The 24,151-nt window shown below is 38.2% G+C and overlaps 1 protein-coding gene across 50 annotated transcripts in view; it reads left to right on the forward strand.

Annotated features, from left to right (window-relative positions):
* The window catches only part of SEC31A (SEC31 homolog A, COPII coat complex component), a 72,561-nt gene that overhangs the window by 38,956 nt on the left and 9,454 nt on the right, over nucleotides 1–24,151 (forward strand). For 15 of the 50 annotated variants that reach the window (XM_057302052.2, XM_057302060.2, XM_057302056.2 and 12 more), the window contains 5 exons: nucleotides 718–891; nucleotides 3,344–3,517; nucleotides 7,805–7,928; nucleotides 9,812–10,153; nucleotides 23,225–23,283. In XM_057302052.2, the coding sequence (XP_057158035.1) occupies nucleotides 718–891; nucleotides 3,344–3,517; nucleotides 7,805–7,928; nucleotides 9,812–10,153; nucleotides 23,225–23,283 (873 nt within the window). Of the gene's footprint in view, nucleotides 1–717; nucleotides 892–3,343; nucleotides 3,518–7,804; nucleotides 7,929–9,811; nucleotides 10,154–21,302; nucleotides 21,342–23,224; nucleotides 23,284–24,151 lie in introns of all 50 variants that reach the window. The other 35 variants (XM_034958558.4, XM_057302057.2, XM_057302053.2 and 32 more) reach the window with 3 other exon arrangements.

The raw sequence follows: 24,151 nt of genomic DNA on the forward strand, positions 1-24,151 counted from the left end.
GATGTTGTATTAGTCCATTTTCATACTGCAATGAAGAAATACCCAAGACTGGGTAGTTTATAAAGAAAAAGAGGTTTAATGAACTCACAGTTCCACATGACTGGGGAGGCCTCACAGTCATGGCTCAAGGTGAAGGAGGAGCAAAGGCACGTCTTACATGGTGGCAGGCAAGAGAGCATGTGCAGGGGAACTGCCCTTTATAAAACCATCAGATCACTGTCAAGAGAACAGCACTGGAAAAACCTGACCCATGATTCAATTACCTCCCACTGGGTTTCTCCCATGACACATGGGGATTATGGGAGCTAGAATTCAAGATGAGATTTGGGTGGGGACACAACCAAACCATATCAGATATTTTCACTCATAGTTCCTCCCATACAGGCTAGAACACAGTTTCTACCTTTAGACATCTGCCTATCATTTTCACTTTGAGTATTTGCCTGTTTTAGCTCACTAGACAAGTATCTGGTAGCTTAAGGATATTTAGGAAAAGGTGGTAACCTTCCTATCCTACCCTATCCATAAGTAAGAGGCCTTCTTCCTCCTTACTACTTTTTCACTTACCTAAATAGTGGCTGTACTTTTCTAGGAGGGATGATAACAGGTACTATACTTTTAGTGGGTTTTAGAAATCTTAGTAACTCTTGATCTTTTCCTGCTTCCTCTCATACATGGTCTTGATATTTTTGTTTGTTACTCATTTTTTTCATTTAGGATCTGATTGAGAAAGTTGTCATCCTGCGAAAAGCTGTGCAACTCACTCAAGCCATGGACACTAGTACTGTAGGAGTTCTCTTGGCTGCGAAGATGAGTCAGTATGCCAATTTGTTGGCAGCTCAGGGCAGTATTGCTGCAGCCTTGGCTTTTCTTCCTGACAACACCAACCAGGTAATTAGAATTGACCATTTTTGTAATGTTTGAGTAAGGTGAGTCCAGTAGATAACACTTAGCATTAGATGTAAACATATTAGTAGGTAGAATGTTTTGGAGCAGTTGAATTTCTGTAACCTGACTGCAGGTAAATGTTATTGACAATTCTTCAGGGATCATTTTAGGTGTATCTAAGCTGTGTTAGAGAGATAGGATAATCTTGCAGTGCGATAGATTCCTTTGTACCAACATAGTATTTTAGGAAAATGAATAGGGAAAAGACCAACTTTTTATTTCTAAAGCCAAATGCTGATTCTTCATACAAAGTTCTTTGTAGGAATATTTTATGTCAAAAAGCTATAAATGTTAATGTTTAATCAAACAAATGGAGTTGTTAACATTTTTAAAATCCCATATGTTCCATCCCAGATAGTATTGAAGTTCATTCTGTATGCCATTTTAGTTTGATACTGTCTGTGGGCAAGTATATTTTTATGTATTCAGAGCAGAGGGAACTAATTAGATTGTCCTTACTTATTGCACAATAAAACTTGGGCAAAACTATACTTGTTTCAATTCAATTCAACAAGTGGGTATAGAATGGTGAATAAGATTGCCAAGATCCTTCCTCTAGGAAGCCTCCAAACTCAATTTGGCTATGGACAAGTAAACATGGGATTCCAGAAGTGTGATATAAGTACTGTGATAAGGGTATTGGTGCTGTGGAACACAACAAAGGGAAACCCAAACCCAGTTATGGAGCATGGGTAAAAGTACGGGTGAGGTTTGAGGAAACTTTTCCACAAGAATATATCTGCATTTTGTGTCTGATGGAGCTTGATTTTGAGCCTTGCAGATACAGTCTTGTCTCTGTACTTTTTTATTAATCACTTTATTCTGTATTTTATGTATTTTTTTAGTCAATTGTTTCTAGTATTTTGTCTGTTTTAGAGAATTATTGATAAATTTCGTTGAGTAAAAGTACATAATATTCTCCAGGACTATGGAGGTAGGACTCTCTAGTTGGTTTTTTATACACTTAGCTGTAAGATCCATCTCATTTGTTTCTGAATTGTTGATGGGAATGTTAGATAGAATAGCTGATACATAATCTTTTCCTTTATGGTGACTTTGGCATACTAGTTTTGTTAAGACTTTTTACCTAATAAGTAAAAAGTTGTAAGTAAAAAGTTATATTGAGATATATTATAAGAACCTTTATCTTAAGACTAATTTGCTTTAAGACCCGTAGCTCATCTAGCTTAAGATTAATTCATTTTCAGTACCATTTACCATCCATTTTCTATACATTATTCTTCATGCTTTTTTTTTTTTGGACTTTAAAGAACATTCTTTAGGCCAAAAAGCATAATTTTGATGTTGTTTCCTATTTATCTCAGTAGACCCTGCCTTTTTTGGTGGGGGGAATACGTCCTGAGACTTTGTGATAGCATTGTAATATATAATTCTCCCCCCCAAAAGGCAAATAAAATATGCCTAAAACATTTAAATGATCCCTTTAAACCTTTAACAAATATATAGGAATGTATAATTTTTAAAGATACTAAAATCTTGCTGAAACATTTTAACACATTGCCTTTTTGTTATTTGTTAATACTTAGAGCATATATAGGGTCACCTCATACTTTTGTAAGTCTCTATGCATGTAGATCTGTATGAGCTACAGATGTGAATTTCACATCTTAATCTTTATTTCAAAAATCTCTTTTAACATTTTCATCTCTTTCTTAAATCACCATTTTCTTCAATAACCACCTTTAGTAGTTGATTCTCTTTGGTGGCCTCTTTTAGTTATAGTTTGTTTTTTTTTTTTGAGACGGAGTCTCGCTCTGTCGCCCAGGCTGGAGTGCAGTGGTGTGTTCTCAGCTCACTGCAAGCGCCGCCTCCCTGGTTCACGCCATTCTTCTGCCTCAGCCTCCCGAGTAACTGGGACTACAGGTGCCCGCCACCACACCCAGCTAATTTTTTGTATTTTGAGTAGAGATGGGGTTTCACCGTGTTAGCCAGGATGGTCTCGATCTCCTGACCTCATGATCTGCCTGCCTCGGCCTCCCAAAGTGCTGGGATTGCAGGCGTGAACCTCTGCGCCTGGCCTTAGTTATAGTTTTTAAAGTAGTTTTGTAATTTATGAGCATTAGGTAACCACAAGAAAACATCAAAAGAGTAGTAATAAGTGATATTGGTCTTGCATAGTAACCATGAGGTAGGTATAATTCAGATCTCTGCCTCAGTTAAATTACAAGTTGTACTGTATGTCATGGACCTTTGGTGCCAGTCCTGAGTAGTAGAAAGCACAATGTCAAATCTGTGTGTCAGGGTCTATTGTATAATACCCAGCATTATGAACAAAAAGGGATATCTTGATGAATAATCTGATTAAGAAAATTAACATGCTGTCATATACCTGGGTGAACTCTCAACAGTCTGCTGTTTTTCCATTCCTTTTTAGCCAAATATCATGCAGCTTCGTGACAGACTTTGTAGAGCACAAGGAGAGCCTGTAGCAGGACATGAATCACCTAAAATTCCGTACGAGAAACAGCAGCTCCCCAAGGGCAGGCCTGGACCAGTTGCTGGCCACCACCAGATGCCAAGAGTTCAAACTCAACAATATTATCCCCATGTGAGTGATATGGTCCAGATGAAGTAGGAACACTTTTGTATTTCTCTTCAAATTGGTGGTTTTCATTTGTTCAGCAGGAGACCTTCTCTGATATGGTAAAACCAGACAATATATTGTTATAATAGATCTATTTTCTAGATTCTTGAAGTTGTATTTGTGATCTACTTTTTGAAATCATCTCTCTCATTTAGTCAAACAGATTATATTTTAAATATGAATTGGTTTTAAGTTCTCTAGGGAGATTTGTTCTATTTCTCTGTCACTCAAAGTTCACTTAAACATGTACATCTACTATTGAAATTTCTATTTGATTCATCTAACAAGCTGTAAAGTAGCAGGAACAATCTTGGTGATTTGGTTGTTTTGTAAAATATTTTTAGAAGATAGTATTTTTTGAGTATTCTTAATCATTAGTATAGGTTTAGGCTTAGTGTATTCTGTATTTGCACAATATGAAGTGTATCCAGAATACAGACTTTTTTTTTTTTTTTGGACAATTTAGATATTAGAGAAAAATGAATGACCAAAGGTTTGTGAAATTTTAGATTATGTGGAATGTGAAAAGAACTAATAATTTTATTTAAATTACCAAATGTTTGGTGTCATAAAATGTGGCTTCTTACTATTTTTTACTGTTTCACATGGAAACTTCCATATTTCCAGACCAGCAGATAACCTTCATGTACTTAAATGAAGAATATTTTTTCCATAGGTAATAAATGGTCTTGATTGATAGCAAAGTTAACAGGTACTCTGCCTATTTTAAAATAGAACAAATTGCTGATAGGATTGATGGAGTCTTTTTACATTTTGTTATAGCAAAAGTAAATATAAAATCTTGAAAAACAAAAAAAATTAATGCCCTTTTGTCTGTTATGTTTTTGTTTGGTACTACTAAATCTGGATAGATTACATTTGAATATAACTGTTAACTCTCTAGAATACTCTCTATTTTGACTTTTTTCATTCATTTGACAAATATTTTTTTAAGACCCTGCCATGAGTGCCTGGCATTGCTCTGGCTGCTGTGGGGGTATAGTTACGAACAAAACAGAGTAAATTCCCCCCTTCATGGAGATTGCACTAGACTTAGTCTGTGACATAGGTAGGGCAGAACAGATGATGGCTGGGAAAACTGAGAAGCAGAGATGTCAAGCAACCCACCAGAATTGAAGACACAGAGCTTGAATTTCTCAGCGTTGCATGGCTGGTTACCGGCCAAGTTGGGATTAGAACTCCCAAGCGTCTTGTTAAACCAAGCTACCTGTCAGGTACTGAAGCAAGGCAAGCTCTACATTAGGAAAAGAGAATATTTGCTCTTTATGTCCTTAGCTTTTTCTTTCTTGAAAAAGATAAAAACATTGAAAGATTTGTTATACTTTGATTTACCAATCTTATACTTGTAGGAAAAGACAAAGTGAATCATAAATAAAGCAGTGATTTTCTTGATTAAAGCTTAAGATGTACTGAATGAATGAGGACAGTGGCTTGTGGTTTTAATGCAGTGTTAACAGGCAGAGGCAAGGGGGTGAGAGAGGCCAGATCAGGAGGACTTGCACTTCCACTTTGACCAGCGCAGCTTTGCCTTTACAGTTGACCCTTGAACCATGTGGGTTAGGGGTACCCACCCTGTGTACAGTTGAAAATCTATGACTTCACTCCCCAGAACTTAACCCCTAAAATTAGCGTGCTGTTGACTGGCAGCCTTGCTGATAACATGAACAGTCCATTAACACACAATTTATATGTTGTATTTATTATATACCGTATTCTTAACAATGAAGTAAGCAGGCCAGGTGCGGTGGCTCACGCCTGTAATCCCTGTACTTTAGGAGGCCGAGGCAGGTGAATCCCCTGAGGTCAGGAGTTCGAGACCAGCCTGGCCAACATGATGAAACCCTGTCTCTACTAAAAATACAAAAAATTAGCTGGCATGGTGGCGCATGCCTGTAATCCCAGCTACTCAGGAAGCTGAGGCAGGAGAATCGCTTGAACCCGGGAGGCGGAGGTTGCAGTGAGCTGAGATCACGCCATTGCACTCCAGCCTGAACAACAAGAGCAAAAAACTCTGTCTCGAAACAAACAAACAAACAAAAAAACAATGAAGTAAGCTAGAAAAAAGAAAATGTTATTAAGGAAATCATAAGGAAGAGAAAATATATTTACTATTCATCATTAATATTCATCATTAAGTGGAAGTAGTCTTCCTTCTTGTCATCACATTGAATATGCTGAAGAGGAGGGGTTGGTCTTGATGTCTCAGAGATGGCAGAGGGAGAAAAGGTGGAGGAGGTGGAAGGGGAGGCAGGAGAGTCAGGCACACTCAGTGTAACTTCTATTGAAAAAAATTCACATCTAAGTGGACCCATGCAGTTGAAACCCATGTTATTCAAGAGTCAATTGTATTATTATTATTATTTTTTTATGTTTTGGAGTTTCTGCAAAGATTTACTTGACAAAAAGGATTTTGATGGCTTAAAAAAACAAACAAACAGGCCGGGCGTGGTGGCTCACGCCTGTAATCCCAGCACTTTGGGAGGCTGAGGCGGGCGGATCACGAGGTCAGGAGATCGAGACCAGCCTGGCTAACACAGTGAAACCCCGTCTCTACTAAAAATACTAAAAATTAGCTGGGCATGGTGGCAGGCACCTGTAGTCCCAGCTACTCAGGAGGCCGAGGCAGGAGAATGGCGTGAACCTGGGAGGCGGAGTTTGCAGTGAGCTGAGATCGCACCACTGCACTTCAGCCTAGCGACAGAGTGAGACTCCACTCCGTCTCGGAAAAACAAACAAACAAACAAACAAAAAAACAATGGCTTCTAGGGCAAGCAACATGGTGTAGCATAGAAAACACTGGCCTGGAAATCAGGTGACTTGGAATCACCATTGAGTTGTACGGTCCCTTCACTTCTCTGGGCCTTGGTTTTGTCAGCAATAAAGGGTGGGGATTAGACTGGAAGATCTTTAATATTCAGCTTTAATACTCTGATTGTATGAGTTTTAAGCTTCATATTGGACTGATATGACTTTTGTGGCTGTAATGAAATCCAGAAAAGAGAGCTTATACCACTGTGTTTGTAGATTAGTAGTAGCTTGAATACTATTAATGCTTCCAAAAAAAAATCACTTTTTTACTCAATTACTTTTTTTTTTCCTGGAATGTCTTTTTTCCTTCTCTACTTACAAAGCCTCACTTTACCCACTTATAATTGACACTTGAATGGCATTGTTCTTGTGCTTTGATTTAGGTTTTCATATTGATTTTTCTCCTGCCTTCCTCTCCCTGTTTCATTGTGATTGTGTGGTTTTTGTTGTTGTTGTTTTGTTTTGTTTTTTTTGGGAATTCCAGCTACCTTGAAAGCGGTTGTCTGACTAATGTATGTTATCTTGCCAATCTTACCTTTGGCTTTGCATCTGGCTATTAATACCTTTTGGGTTTTTTTTCTTCTTTTAACGTTTTCATTTTTTATTTTCTGTGATTGGTATTTCTTTGTTCAATTCAGGTTAGAATTGCCCCTACTGTCACTACCTGGAGTAACAAAACTCCTACTGCCCTTCCCAGCCATCCACCTGCAGCCTCTCCCTCTGACACACAGGTATATCCTTCATTATTCCTCTTTGAGCAGAATTCTGCTCACCTAAATATACAGTTATATGTTCTCTACTTACCTTCCTCAAGCTCTTTCACCCCCACTCCCCATCCATCTGCCTGCTCATTGCATTTTAATGCTTTTAGGATGCAAGAAGCAGTTTTTAGCACAATTAATTTATTTCCTTATCCTTCCCCTCCTTCTTTTGCAGTTCTAAATTGACTTGAACTACAAAAACACCAACCAAGGTTTTGACAATGGTTTAAATCTGATTTTACTGAAGACTTTTTTTCTTTTTTCTTTCTTTTTCCTTTTTTAGCATTGCAGAAATTGAAGAGAAACAAAAGATCCCTTTATGGCATTTATACTTATATTTACAGAGTGGAGTAGTGGATGGAAATTAGTAGAGATGGAAAATCCTGGTGACATTTCATAAATATTTTTAAAGGCTGTTAGCATCTTTTGCCATTCATTGCAATTATTACTTTGGATCTGTCTGATCTTTAATCATTCAAAATGTGCTGCTCAGAAAATGTGCTGTTATGAGGAAGATAGAATATGCAAAATGCAATGTTTCTTATGCAATAAAGTTTTTTTAAAAATAAACATAGAATTCCATTTCAGAGATTATAATTCCATCTGGTGAAGTTCCTGGTTCTACTTGTATCCGCCTTCTTACCATGTTCTTGTTTCTTAGGGAGAAAATCCTCCACCTCCAGGTTTCATAATGCATGGAAATGTTAATCCAAATGCTGCTGGTCAGCTTCCCACATCTCCAGGTCATATGCACACCCAGGTACCACCTTATCCACAGCCACAGCGTAAGTAGTGTGACCCCAAAGTCCTTTCAGAGCAGTATTTATGATCTAATTTAGTAACTTTACTTTGAAGCCCCAAAGTCATTGTCAAATCAATAAGTAAGAACCATTGTGCATAGGATTCCTGAGTCCCTGCTACAAAGAGACATGTTTTTTTAGGAGGTGGCCTGAATGACTATGCTAGGAAGTAGCTCCTTTGTCACACTGTTCAGAGTAGTTGATTCCTGTTCCTCAGCCATTACTAAGACTTGTTAAAGATAATCAAGTGTCCCATGATTTTGGTATAAAGAAACAGAATTTTAGAAATTATTTTTTACATATTCTTTTTCTTCAGGCAAGATGACACAAATTATTTTTGGAAAAATGGTTTCAAGGGGCATTTGTTGTTACTGTTTTTCCATTTTATTTATTTATTTAATAGACTTTGTATTTTAGAGCAGTCTTAGGTTCACAACAAAATTGAGCAGAAAGTACAGAGTGCCCCCACTATTGACATCCTACGCCACAGTGGTGTATTTGTTTACAATCGATGAACCTACATTAATGTCTCATTATCACCCAAAGTCCACAGTTTACACTCTCAGTGTTGTACATTCTGTGGATTTTAACAAATGTGTAATGACATATATCTATTAGTGGCATTTTTAAAAGAAAATAATTATACCTGGAAAGTGAAATATTGCCACTCTTTGAAAATTTAAGTGCAAAAAAATAAAATAAAAATATCAAAGGGGAAAATTTAATGAATGTGTTCTGTGCTAAAATGAATGTTATTGTTCAACATAAATATGAATTTGATACAACCTTTCACTCAAATGTTTAATGTGAAAGCTGTCTTCAGAGTAGATAGGAAACAGATCCACTTTTACTAGATTCACTCTATCGAGGTTCATACCTACTCTTGGTCACAAAGAATGTGAATGTGATGGTATTTATATTTAGATCTCCCTAAGCCACGCATGGTGGTTCATGCCTGCAATCCCAGCACTTTGGGAGGCTGAAGTTAGGAGGATTGCTTGAGGTGAAGAGTTTGACCCCAGCCTGGGGAACAAAGGAAGATGCCATCTCTACAAAAGAAAAATGTAAAAATTAGGTGGGTGTGGTGGCACCTATAGCCTGTAGTCCCAGCTACTCAGGAGGCTGAGGCAGGAGAATCGCTTGAGCACAGGAGTTTGAGAATACAGTGAGCTACGATCACACCATTGCACTCCAGTTTGGGTGACACAGCAAGACCCTGTCTCAAAGAAAAAAAAAAAAACCCACAACTCCCTAATCTGGGTTTAGGTCTTTGCATTAAAACATGAGTTGGCTGCCTTGCCTGATTGTTTACTAACCATCTTCATACTGTATGTAAAATTTTATTAGGGATCATAGAGTTAGCCGTTAATCTGGAACTGTGCTCAAACTCAGAATTTCAGTAGCTGGTAATTTAACTGGATGTTGGAGAAGATATTTGATACATAACAATAGTGTTCACCCTACAGTTCTTATTGGGAGGGAAGTCTGGAGCTGCCACCAAACTCCATGTAACTTTTTCTGTGAAGTGGGGTGCTTTGAATGTGTAATTCCTCCCTGGTTCCATCTGGTGGTCACTGTTGTCTCTTCACAGGATCAGGAAAAGTCTCAGAAAAGGGTCCGATGATTCAAATATTTTCATAACCAGCGGCAGTTTGGGGATGGCATTTTTCAAATACTGAAGCTATTGAATTCAAGTGTATTTGGGGCATTTGAGCCTCAAAAATATAACGGTGTAAATTTTTACTTTGGGATTGTAACTTATTTTGATTAAAATCATTTCTATAGACTGAGATAACTTTTTAGTTTTCTGCTACTATCTGAATAAACTTGTAACTAATTGAAATTTCTGTTTCTTCTCCTTGGTGTAGCTTATCAACCAGCCCAGCCGTATCCCTTCGGAACAGGGGGGTCAGCAATGTATCGACCTCAGCAGCCTGTTGCTCCTCCTACTTCAAACGCTTACCCTAACACCCCTTACATATCTTCTGCTTCTTCCTATACTGGGCAGTCTCAGCTGTACGCAGCACAGCACCAGGCCTCTTCACCTACCTCCAGCCCTGCTACTTCTTTCCCTCCTCCCCCTTCCTCTGGAGCATCCTTCCAGCATGGCGGACCAGGAGCTCCACCATCATCTTCAGCTTATGCACTGCCTCCTGGAACAACAGGTACACTACCTGCTGCCAGTGAGCTGCCTGCGTCCCAAAGAACAGGTCTGCGCTTGAAAGGGATTTGGTTTGGCCCCCTCCTTTATTTGTTTATGAACAGATGGGTGGATGGAGGGGTATTATTTCTAACTGTTTGTAAACTGGGTAATGTGAGGTGTTGACTGAGGTTTGGGTTTGTTTTTTGTGTTTTTTGTTTGTTTGGTTTTTTTTTTTTTTTTGTGATGGAGTCTCTCTCTGTCACCCAGGCTGTAGTACAGTGGTGCAGTCTCGGCTTACTGCAACCTCTGCCTTCCGGGTTCAAGCGATTCTCCTGCCTCAGCCTCCCGAGTAGCTGGGATAACAGACATGCACCACCACACCTGGCTAATTTTTGTATTTTTAATAGAGACAGAGTTTCATCATGTTGGCCAGGCTGGTCTCGAACTCCTGACCTCAAGTGATCCACCCGCTTCGGCCTCCCAAAGTGCTGGGATTACAGGTGTTAGCCACTGAGCCTGGCCTTGATTGAGTTTTTGTTGTTGTTGTTTTTGGGGTTTTTTTGTTTTTTTTAAGACCCAGTCTCATTCTGTTGCCTAGGCTGGAGTGCAGTGGCGTGATCTCGGCTCACTGCAACCTCCACCTCCTGGGTTCAAGTGATTCTCCTGCCTCAGCTTCCTGAGTAGCTGGGACTACAGGCACGAGCCGCCAAGCCCGGCTAATTTTTGTATTTTTAGTATATATGTATATGTGTGTGTATATATATATATATAATTTTTTTTTTCTTTTTTGAGATGGAGTCTCATTCTGTCACCCAGGCTGGAGTGCAATGGCATGATCTCAGCTCACTGCAACCTCCGTCTCCCGGGTTCAAGCGATTCTCCTGTCTCAGCCTCCCAAGTAGTTGGGATTACAGGTGTGCACCACCAAGCCCAGCTAATTTTTGTATTTTTGGTAGAGACGGCTTTCACCATGTTGGCCAGGCTGGTTTCAAACTCCTGACCTCAAGCGACCCTCCTGCCTCAGCCTCCCAAAGTGCTGGGATTACAGGCGTGAGCCACTGCATCTGGCCATAAATAAATTTTAAAAATAGAAAAAGTATATTTTTGTACAGCTATACAATATTTATGTTTTAAGCTAAGTGTTATTACAAAAGAGTCAAAATTAAAATATTTAAAAGTTTATAAAGTAAAAAAGTTATAGCAAGCTAAGGTTAATAAAATAATTTTAAATAAATTTAGTGTAGCCTAAATGTAGTGTTTATAAAATCAACAGTAGTGTATAGTAATGTCCTAGGCCTTTACCTTCACTCACAACTCACCCAGAGCATCTTCCAGTCCTCTAAGGTTCATTTGTGGTGAGTGCCCTATACAGGTATACTATGTTTTAAATCTTTTGTACCATATTTTTACTGTACCTTTTCTATGTTTAGAACACAAATACCATGGTGTTACAGTTGCCTACAGTATTGTGTTCAGTACAGTAACATGATGTACAGGTTTGTACCCTAGGAGTAATAGGCTATATTATACAGCCTAGGTGTGTGGTGGGCTATACCATCTGGGTTTGTGTAAGTGCACTCTGTGATGTTCACACGACGATGAAATCATTTAATGATGTATTTCTCAGAACGCATACCCATTATTAAGTGACACATGACTGTATAATATTAAAGTCCAGAGTACCAAAACTTACACACATACACACTGTATGCATCATCCTTAACTACACAAATAAGATTCCAGTAATACACTACAGATACATCAATAGTTTGATATTTTAGAGAGGAATGCTAATTCATTTGTAGAGTTCCAAAAATTACCTTTTAAAACTTGGGTGACTGAAGATAGTATCCTTTCTCAGTAGTTGGGTAAGAATCAGAATTCTTGAGTGAAAGAGGTGGCATGGGTTGGAGTAAATCCCCACTTAAAAAGTGGTGCAGGGAAGTAGGGAAGGGAATTAACATTTATTGAGCTCATATTGGACATGTTCTAGGACTTGTTATATGTTTTCTTATTTAAGTCTTACAACCTTGAAAAGTAGTAATAATTATTTCTTTAAAAATTACAGATGAAAAAACTGAGTTTCTTAGGAGTTATGTTTCAGGATTGCACAGTGATAGTCTCCAAGTTGAGATATAAACCAGGTCCCTATCTTCAAAGCCCATGTTCATTCTTCTATACCAGGTAGTTTAGTCCTGGTGTAAATGATAGAAAACTATCATCATTGCAATTTCAGAAATCATCCAGCAACACTGTTGTTTGAGGCATTTGTTACTTTATAATCTAAATTAAATGTTTGCATAGATATTCTTTTTCTCCTTAAGCAGAAGTGCCTGTGGCCTTGAGATTAGTCTTTGTTTATATACAAAGTAACAGAATGTTTTAACCTGGCTGAGAAACAGAGTGACTAATAGGAAGAGGAAGCCAGACAACACTTTTCAGTGTTCAGCATGCAGTATGCTTGTCTGCTTTGTTACCTCTTGCACGTTAGTAGTGTGCTATATTTTAATCTACTGACAACTGTATCTTATAGTAGTCTGCTGTATTTTAATCTACTGACAACTTTATCTTATTTTCTTTTTGGATTTCCTAAAAGTTTTGCTTAGGTTATTTAAATAATTATAAATGAGGCTGGGCACGGTAGCTCACACTTGTAATCCTGCCACTTTGGGAGGCCGAGGCAGGTGGATCACCTGAGGTCAGGAGTTGAGACCAGCCTGACCGATGTGGCGAAACCCTGTCTCTACTAAAAATACAAAAATTAGGCTGGGCGCAGTGGCTCATGCCTGTAATCCCAGCACTTTGGGAGGCCAAGGCGGGCGGATCACCTGAGGTCAGGAGTTCAAGACCAGCCTGGCCAACATGGCGAAACCCCGTCTCTACGAAAAACACAAAAATTAGCCAGGCGTGGTGGTGCATGCCTGTAATCCCAGCTACTCGGGAAGCTGAGGCAGGAGAACCGCTTGAACCCAGGAGGCGGAGATTGAAGTGAGCCGAGATCGCACCACTGCACTCCAGCCTGGGCAACAAGAGCGTAACTCCATCTCAAAAAAGAAAAAAAAATACAAAAATTAGCCGGACGTGGTGGCGGGCGCCTACAATCCCAGCTACTCAGGAGGCTGAGGCAGGAGAATCGCTTGAACTCCGGAGCAGAGGTTGCAGTGAGCTGAGATCATGCCACTGCACCCCAGCCTGGGCGAAAGAGCAAAACTCCATCTCAAAAAATAATAATTATAAACAAAAATTTTGTCTTTCCGATATGTCTTAGATAACAATTTTGTTTAGGATTTAGAAAGTCCAGCTGTTCAATAGTTAATTTCTGACAGATAGGAGAGACTTTCAAGCCTTCTATTAGTGAACAACAAAATTATGTGCTCAGGGCTCAGAGAAACTAATGTTGCAATCTGTAAAACATTCATTCGGTAAATTCTCAATGGATACCTGTTTGGTCTACAATCAGAATTATCCCAGACAGAGATAATGGAGGCAGAAAAGACCATACATTTCTAGTGAAGAGCAAATAGCTCTGTTACAAATTGAACATATAATTTGTATTTAGGCCAAATTTTGGAGAGCCTTAAGTGCCAGGGCAAGGAGTTTTACTTCATATAATACAATAAGAAAGAAGTTTCTCATGAAGGATTTTGAACTGCTGAGTGGTGCAGTCAAAGTGGTACTCGAGGGAGATTAATCTGGATGTGGCCTTGCAAGATAAATTGTTTGCAGCACAGCAGAATCAGAGGTAAGAAAACAGGCTCTTTCCTAGTTCTAGGTAGGAGATGGTAACAGCCTGAGTTGGGATAGTGCATTGCCGTTTCTGTGATGGCAGCACAGGATAGCAGGGAGTTTTCCCTGTTTTACTATCTAGGATAACTGCCTGTCACTTTTGTTTCTGTTTCTAGGAGGGAGAGCACTTTCAAATATGAAGACTAATTTGATTTATGTATATAATCTTGTACTTCACAAAGAAGAGTCTTGAAGGGGAATAATACTGTATATTCTCATGAAACAGTGTTCTGAAATTTAAAAAAATTTTCATGAACATTCCTTAGGCAAATTGTAGCACCTGGTTTTAACTATTCAAGTAAAGGAAAGCATGATATCCTTCCTTACTTTTCTTTGGATAATTCTATCTTGTATCATTAGAAAATGACTTCAAGGATTCATGTCTTTCTAAATTTTCATTTTTAATTTTGTGATACTCATTTTAAACCTGTGACATGCTAGGCTTATAGGGAAAGGAAAGATGTATGGTTGACAAAGTTGCTCTATTCTCTATTTCAAATTAATGTTCTAGCCACAATTCTCTATGCTTTTGGCACTAACATTTTCCCTGAGTCCACTGAAAAGTATCTTAGCCAGTGCATAGATTCTACCATTATGCTCCTATAAGAGTACCTAAGAAGGTTTCCAGTGAGAAGTGGGATTGGGTAAGGATGCTGTGCAACTCCACCTATGCATGTGAGACCAGCAGTTCCCTCTTCCTTCCCCCAAAGATTCTCTGGAAGATAAATCTCTACGCTAAGGTGGATAGGACTCCATAGTATTCAGTGACATGCTATATTTATTTTTTAAATGAATGTTTCTTGGGGCGGGCACAGCAGAGTGCGTGAGCCCTGGAGTTCGAGACCAGCCTAGGCAACATGGCAAGAGCCCATCTCTATAAAAAATACAAAAAATTAGCCAGGTGTGGAAGCACATGCCTATATTCCCAGCTACTTGGGAGGCTGAGATGGGAGAATTGCTTGAACCCGGGAGACAGAGGTTGTGAGCTGTGATCGCACCTAGGCGGCAGTGAGACCCTGTCTCAAAACAACAAAAAAAACTTCCTTGCTTTTTATTAATTTTTCACTGTAGGAAGTTTTTAAAAGACTCAAAGTCATATAAAAAATAAAAATTACCTATAATTCTACTGCCCAAATATAACTAGTATTAATTTAGGTTTATTTATTCCCTTCATACAGACATACACATACATACATACATAAAAACTTGCATTAAAGTTTTTATTGTGGTGAAATATATATATATATATGATAAAATTTATTTTAACCATGTTTGAAGGTACAGCTCTGTGGCATTAAGTACATTTATATTGTTTTGCAACCAGCAGAACTTTTAAAAAAATTTTGGGGTACATAGTGGGTGTATATGTTTTTGAGGTACATGAGATATTTTGATACAGGTATACAATGCATAATGATCACATCAGGGTAAATGGTATTGGAGTATCCATCACCTCAAGCGTTTGTCATTCTTTGTGTTGTAAACAGTCCATATACTAAAAGTAACTAAAGGAGTACTTTTAGTTACTTTTAAATGTACAATAATTATTGTTGACTGTAGTCACCCTGTTGTGATGTCAACTAGATCTTATTCAGTTCTATCTAACTATATTTTTGTACCCATTAGCCATCCCTGCAGAATTTTTTCATCATCTCATACTGAAACACTGTACCCATTAAATAATAGCTTCTGTTCCCCACAGCTTCTGGTAACTACTGTTCTACTTTCTGTCTCTATGTATTTGACTATTCTAGGTACCTTATATAAGTAGAATCATGCAATATTTGTCCTTTTGTGTTTGGCTTTTTTGACTGGCATAATGTCTTCCAGGTTCATCTATGTTGTAGCATGTATCAGAATTTTTTTTAAGGCTGAGTAATACTCCATTGTATGTATATACCACATTTGTTATTTGTTATTCATCTGCCGATAGACACTTTGTCTATTGTGAATAATGCTGCTGTGAACAGGGATGTGCAAATATCTGTTTGAGTCCTCGCTGTTAATTCTTTTTTTTTTTTTTTTTTTTTGAGATGGAGTCTCACTCTGTTGCCCAGGCTGGAGTGCAGTGGCGTGATCTCGGCTCACTGCAACCTCCGCCTCCTGGGTTCAAGCAATTCTCCTGCCTCACCCTCCCAAGTAGCTGGGACTACAGGCATGTGCCACCACGCTCAGCTAATTTTTGTATTTTTAGTAGAGATGGGGTTTCGCCATATTGGCCAGGCTGGTCTCGAACTCCTGACCTTGTGATCCACCCACCTTGGCCTCCCAAAGTGCTGGGATTACAGGCATGAGCCACCGCGCCTGGCCAATTTTTTAGTGTATATACCTAGAGGTGGAATTGCTGGATCAAACAGTAATTCCACATTTAGTTTTTTGAGGAACCACCACACTGTTTTTCACAGCAGCTGCACCATTTTACGTTCCCGCCAGGAATGCACGAGTGTTTCAATTTCTCCACATCCATGCCAATACTTGTGTTTTCTGTTTTTCAATAGCCATCCTAATGGGTTTGAAGTAGTAATTCATTGTGTGCATGCATTTTTAAAGAATTAGGATCATAACACAAACACACACATACACATAATTTTACATCTTTTTCCTTTTTTTTTTTGTTCCACTCCGTCACTCAGGCTGGAGTGCAGTGGCTCAATCTCGACTCACTGCAACCTCTGTCTCCTAGGTTCAAGCAATTCTCATGCCTCAGCATCCCAAGTAGCTGGAACTACATGTGTGTGCCACCACGTCCAGCTAATTTTTGCGTTTTAGTAGAGACGGGGTTTCACCATGTTGGTCAGGCTAGTCTCGAACTCCTGACCTCAGGTGATCCATCCACCTCAGCCTCCCAAATACTGAGATTACAGGCGTAAGCCACCACGCCTGACCTTACTTTTTTCTTAATATTGCACCATGAACCATTTTTCCATGCCCTTAAAGTCATGTCATGTTTTAAAAAGAGTAAAAGATTCATCCCCACTTTATAGTTTTTTGAAAGAGTTAAAAAAGGATAGGGAAGGATTATTTCCTCTTCAGTTTTCTGAAACATTTCTGTTCAAGGTTAAAATGTACTGTGTTGATTTTTTTTTTAAGCGTTGACCAAGAGTATCATTTTTCACATCCGTGATGAATCTCCATAGTACTGTCTTCTGTAGATATTCATGTTCTTCATGTAGCTTGTTTTATGTCCTGTCGCTATTAAAGGATGTCTCTATAAAGTAGAGATCAGTTGAACTGTTTGTAAAAAGTCATGTTTAGGCCAGGAGTTGTGGCTCATACCTGTAATCCCAGCACTTTGGGAGGTCAAAGTGGGTGCATCGCTTGAAGTTAGGAGTTCGAGACCAGCCTGGCCAACATGATGAAACCCCCATCTCTACTAAATATACAAAACTTAGCCAGGCATGGTGGCGAGCACCTGTAATTCCAGCTACTCAGGAGGCTAAGGCAGGAGAATTGCTTGAACCCAGGAGGCAGAGGTTGCAGTGAGCCGAGATTGTGCCATTGCACTCCAGCCTGGGTGACAGAGCGAGACTCCCTCTCAAAAATAAATAAATAAATAAAATCCTTGAGTAGGAGAAGTTTTTTTAAAAAAAGTCACTAAATCTAAATCTATAAAAGCAAAAAGGATTGAAAGGGGTTAGAATTATAATTGAGACAAAACTGTACATTAAATTAATAAAAGGACTGTTGGGGTTCTGCTAAAACACATGGCTTAATATATTGCATGGTTTGAGGTTAGGAGGAGTTAGGCATATGTTTTGGGAGAGGGGTACTTAATTATAAAATATTGCCTTCTATTCAGCAGACCTTCCCCACCCTCCTTTAACTTATTCAGGCTAGCCAACTGACCTTCCTCCTGAGAGGCTTGTTGGTTCTGATTCTATTCAGTTTTACCCCTAATTTAGAATTTGATTTTATTATGATTTGGTGTCATTTTACCAAGGGGACATAAGAAAATAGTTCCATAGACTTTTTTGTGCTGCTAATAGTTGGTGAAGTCTGGATACCCTCCCAGGCTTTAACACCCACAGCTTAAAAGCAGTCCTCATCTTCTGCACTTTCTTCTCATGAGGAAGGGGAAGAGGACATGTTGTTTTGACCTGACTAAAGGGTCAAGCCCACTGTATTTCCAATACTTTCAGGTTTGTATTATATTACCTCTCTCAGCCAGAAGCTGAAGCCTGGTGCTAGAGAGTGCATTAGTAGTTGGGAATCAGGTCAGTCCTCTATTGGAATGCACACACAGTGACTCACCCGGCATTTATAAACTATAGTGTTATGAAGTCATATCTCACATGGAGAGCTAGGTTGTAAAGTCATCATGTAAGATAAAAATAGAAAATCACTTACAGTCAATTATCCTTGATCCTTTTTACAGGTAAACCCCAGATGAAACAGTTGGCTTGCATTTATATCTTGTATGAAAAACATCTGTCAGTAAACATTAGAATTGCACTCTACACAATGAGATTTCAAACTGTGGGATTACCTCTCCCGCCTCACAGTTTCCCTGGGACATGTGCTTCTTGAGGAGAGTCCAAACTAAATTGAACTCATTGTATTTTTTCTATTCTTTTACTGCCTATTTAATTGCAGAATGAAATAATTTTAATTTCTCCTTTCCTCCCTCCCTCATCAATTAATGATAGCTGAATCCACATGAGTTATATGTCTGACATACTGACATTCCATACCCTTGATTTGAGGCTAGGCCTGTCCTGACCCTAAGTATTTGACAATTGGGATTGCTATGTTGTCAGCCTGTTTTTCTCTTGTCCACTGCTATAAACTTTGGTTTCCTATAAGAAGTAGTGATTTCTGGGAGACTTGTGCTCAGTCTGCAAATCTGTATATTCTTTTTTTTTTTTTTTTTTTATAATTTAACTTTTGGGTTACATGCAGTTTTGTTACATGGGTATACATGTGCCATGGTGGTTTGCTGCACCCATCAACCCGTCACCTACATTAGGTATTTATCCTAATGTTATCCCTCCCCTAGCCCCCCACAGGCCCCAGTGTGTGATGTTCCCCTCCCTGTGTCCATGTGTTCTCATTCTTCAATTCCCATTTATGAGTGAGAACATGTGGTGTTTGGTTTTCTGATCTTGTGATAGTTTGCTGAGAATGACGGTTTCCAGCTTCATCCATGTCCCTGCAAAGTACATGAACTCATCCTTTTTTATGGCTGCATAGTATTCCATGGTGTATATGTGCCACATTTTCTTAATCCAGTCTATCATTGATGGACATTTGGGTTGGTTCCAAGTCTTTGCTATTGTGAATAGTGCCAAAGTAAACACACGTGTGCATGTGTCTTTATCGTGGAATGATTTATAATCTTTTGGATATATACCCAGTAATGGGATGGCTGGGTCAAATGGTATTCCTAGTTCTAGATCCTTGAGGAATCGCCACACTGTCTTCCACAATGGTTGAACTAATTTACACTCCCACCAACAGTGTAAAAGCGTTCCTATTTTTCCACACCCTCTCCAGCATCTGTTGTTTCCTGACTTTTTAATGATCGCCATTGTAACTGGTGTGAGATAGTATCTCACTGTGGTTTTGATTTGCATTTCTCCAATGACCAGTGATGATGAGCATTTTTTCATATGTCTGCTGGCTATATAAATGTCTTCTTTTGAGAAGTGTCTGTTCATATCCTTTGCCCGTTTTTTGATGGGGTTGTTTGCTTTTTTCTTGTAAATATGTTTAAGTTCTTTGTAGATTCTGGATATTAGTCCTTTGTCAGATGGATAGATTGCAAAAATGTTCTCCCATTCTGTAGGTTGCCTTTTCACTCTGATGATAGTTTCTTTTGCTGTGCGGAAGCTCTTTAATTAGATCCCATTTGTCAATTTTGGCTTTTGTTGCCATTGCTTTTGCTGTTTTAGACATGAAGTCTTTGCCTATGTCTATGTCCTGAGTGGTATTGCCCAGGTTTTCTTCTAGGATTTTTATGGTCCTAGGTCTTACATTTAAGTCTTTGATCCATCTTGAGTTGATTTTTATATAGGGTGTAAGGAAGGGGTCCAGTTTCAGTTTTCTGCATATGGCTAGCCAGTTTTCCCCAACACCATTTATTAAATAGGGAATCTTTTCCCCATTGCTTGTGTGTGTCAGGTTTGTCAAATATCAGTTGCTGGTAGATGTGTGGTGGTATTTCTGAGGCCTTCCGTTCTGTTCCATTGGTCTGTATATCTGTTTTGGTACCAGTACCTTGCTGTTTTGGTTACTGTAGCCTTGTAGTAATGTTTGAAATCAAGTAGCATGATGCCTCCAGCTTTGTTCTTCTTGCCCAGGATTGTCTTGGCTATGTGGGCTCTTTTTTGGTTCCATATGAAGTTTGAAGTAGTTTTTTCCAATTATATAAGAAAGTCAGTGGTAGCTTGATGGGGATAGCATTGAATCTATAAATTACTTTGGGCAGTAAGGCCATTTTCACGATACTGATTCTTCCTATCCATGAGCATGGAATGTTTTTCCATTTGTGTCCTCTCTTAATTTCTTGAGCAGTGGTTTGTAGTTTCTCCTTGAAGAGGTTCTTCACATCCCTTTTAAGTTGTATTCCTAGGTATTTTATTCTCTTAGTAGCAATTGTGAATGGGAGTTCACTCATAAATCTGTATATTCTTACAGAAAAGACCATATGAGGTGGTTACATTATTTGCTGGGCCTATTCTCATTTATATGCACAGCATGACCCCAGAAATTACAGTTTCTGCAGGGTACAGACCACTGGGGCCTCCTAAATCCAGCAGTGAAAAATGATACCACTGTGCTAAGATAGGCACGTTTATCCTTATCAAATGCAGGTTGAAGTCTGTAGGACATGTAGAAATCACCCCATTTCTCCAGTTCCCTGCTACTTCAAGAGGGTGTTGGACCAGCAGCATTCGTATCATCTGGTAGATGGCTGCAAAGACAGTATCTAAGGTTCTATCACTATACCTAATGAATAAGAATCTGCGGTTTAACAAGATCCATAGCTGATTTGGATTCACAGCTTTGAACAATACCAAAATAGACACATTAGGTGAATATGCTAGGAAGTGCTGTCCCCTCAGTGATATTTCTGAGCTTCATTAGTTAAATAGTAGAAAAACAATCCATGCAAACAATTAGGGAAACATTGTTATTTTAAATATGAAGGGATAAAATTTTCTCTTAAAAAAGAACAGTAAGAAAAAAGTGATGTTTAAGAGTTAATTGGATCTAACAACTTGAATAAATTCCCTCTGTCAAAAAACTAGTTACTTTCTTAATTAGAAGACATTTCACATGACTTGGTTAAAAAGTGAGTTTTGTTCTCTTATTAAATTAATTTACACTTTCTGGGGATTAATGAAGGGAGAAGAAACAATTATAAAATGAGTAAAGTTTAGAATGTCTTCAGTAAACACTGTTAAGTAATTTTTACATTTTGTCTACAGAAAACCAGTCTATCCAAGACCAGGCACCTATGTTGGAAGGTGAATTGGTTGTAAAATATACCTTTGGAAATCTTTGAATAATTGAATACAATTAATGAATGGACATTAACAATAATGCATGTGAACTTCAAAGATGATGATATCCCAAATCTGATCAGGATCATTTTTTTAATTTGGCTTCTTAATTGAATCAAATTTTACAACTGATTGAATTTACGTGATTACACAAGTAGCTTGGTTATAAAGGCTGTCTGTTTTATATAGACATAAAGAAAACAACTATGCCAAGACTGTCTTGAGCTACGGGTAGGACTAGAAAGTGATTGCAGAGATTTGAATGATTAATCTATGTAGAACCAGAAGTTTAAGAATTTGTTAATCAGAAAGCAGCATATGAGTTAATATTTTGTGGTTAACTCTTGACTGTTTTGAGCCATATCTGATTTTCTGTCTCCTAGTAAACTTTTAAGAAATGAATTCTGTTTTTATTTTTTTATTTTTATTTTTTACTTTTTTGAGACAGAGTCTCGTTCTGTCACCCAGGCTGAAGTACAGTGACACAATCTTGGTTCACTGCAACCTCCACCTCCCAGGTTCAAGCAATTCTCCTGCCTCAGCTCCTGGGTAGCTGAGACTACAGGCATGTACCACCACAAGCAGCTAATTTTTGTATTTTTAGTAGAGATGGGGTTTCCCCATGTTGGCCAGGCTGGTCTCGAACTCCTGACCTCAAGTGATCCACCCGCCTCAGCCCAAAGTGCTGGACTTACAGGCATGAGCCACTGCGCCTCGCCTGAATTCTGTTTTAAAATCAAGACAAGTAAGCGCTGGTGGTTAGTTGAAGATCTGTATTTTTTAAAGTTTCTGTGACTTTGGTTTGACAGTTTTCTTGTGACTTAATATGTATATCAGTTAAACAAGTACAAGTTAAAATATTGAAAGAACGTTTATTGGAAAGGGAATAATTTTTTTGTCTGTACATATATACATACACAAAAGTTTCTTTAGCAAGTATCTGCTTCCTTATAGAGCATATCAAAACTCACACTTAGTGAAATGTGAAAGAATTAATTGTGATTTAGAAATTATTCTTATTTCCAACATGTTGTATTCCTTTCTTCTTTAAAGATACTGGCATTAAAATACTTAATAAGTTCTGCTACTGTTGTTCATTTTTCACTTTGAAATAACAGGGCTTTTTGATTTGTTAGTGTGCATGTGTTTTTTTTTTAGAGGAAATTTACTACAGTTGGTAATATTTTAATTTTATATTTGCTATCAGCCTGCAAATTTTGTTTTACGGCATTCAAAATCTTAGCACAGATATTTGAATACCCTTTTTTACTTTGCTTATAATTCCCGAGGCAAAGATGATAAAAATTACTAGTGTTACATAGTTGGAGTCTGCTTTTTTCTTAAGAATATTTCTACCATGTTTAGAATAGATGATTTGCTCATGTTGAATTGCCCTCTTGGCAAATAGGAGATTGCTAATTTTATTCTCTTTTTTTTTATATGTTGAATATATCAGAAGCCTGGTGTGTTTTTTTTTTTTGGTTTGTTTTTGTTTTTTTAGCAGACTTTGTATTTTCATTATTAGGAGAGAATAGTAAACTGATCTTTGAAAGTCATACACCAGTATAAATAAAAACTTCACCACCCTTAATTTAGCACACTCTTTTACTTTAAATGGAAACAGTGTCAAGATATCTTACCTACCAAGTGAAGGCCTTGTTCCTATTAAGAGATGTGAGTGTGAGAATCCAGGGCTACATAGTGATCCCCACACTCGGCTGGTAAAACCTTTGTGACAGTTATTTCAGGGTTAAGGCAGAATTTGGAAGTATTAGGTGATCGATTCAGTTTTATTTTTTTTTCCTTTCAGGATTCTAAAGGAAAACATTCTCTGTTATCTGTTATAGGTCCTCAGAATGGTTGGAATGACCCTCCAGCTTTGAACAGAGTACCCAAAAAGAAGAAGGTACTAGAAAAAGATGTCCATCCAATGGCCTACAGATGTTATGTTAACCACGTAGCCACTTGGAACACACTATACTTCACTGATCCTTTTAAAGGCGAAGCTTACTGAGTGATGTATTTAAAGTGTATTTCAACATGCACCTTCTAATCCATGGAAGGAAGGAAAGGAAGTAGAAAACAGTATCATCAAAACCTTGTTCTGATGATGGTGATATAAATTAAAGCCCCTTTAGAAGGCAAGATATAAATTCCCAACAGGCCTGTTTCAAAAAGTAGGAAATTTCAGGCTTCAGGGTTGCTTTCTTTTTTTTTTTTTTTTTTTTGAGTTACTTTGGTCTTTGGGTTCTACTAGTAATCATGAATTTGGCAATTAAATTTTGGACTTTTTCTATCACGTATAGTATGAATGAAATAGCCTTGTGGCTGAGCACTATACAGATCTCAGTAACTGTTAAGAGCTGTTAGAGCACAAATTAAGATGCTGCTTTTTGCCCAAGCCATTTTTACTTTTAAAAAAATTCCTAGTGACCTCTTTCCCCAACTATACTAATGAGAGGCCATAATATAAAATTAGGAGGCATTAAATGAGGAAAGAAACCCAATATTTAGGTTAGTATTAATCAGAAACTGAATTTAGTACTTTTAGTGTGATAGAATTGCCAAATAATGTCTACTTAGGTATTACATTCTGATCATATTAAACACATGTGCACATGCACATGCATACTTGGCACCTCTGATTCCAGTATTGCTACATACAGTTCTCCAGACCTGATACCCTCTTTCAAAAATGCTATGGTGCTTGTAATCCCAGCACTTTGGGAGACTGAGGCGGGCGGATCACAAGGTCAGGAGTTCTAGACCAGCCT

Source organism: Pan paniscus, chromosome 3 (genome assembly GCF_029289425.2).
Source record: "Pan paniscus chromosome 3, NHGRI_mPanPan1-v2.0_pri, whole genome shotgun sequence".
Lineage (NCBI taxonomy): Eukaryota > Metazoa > Chordata > Mammalia > Primates > Hominidae > Pan > Pan paniscus.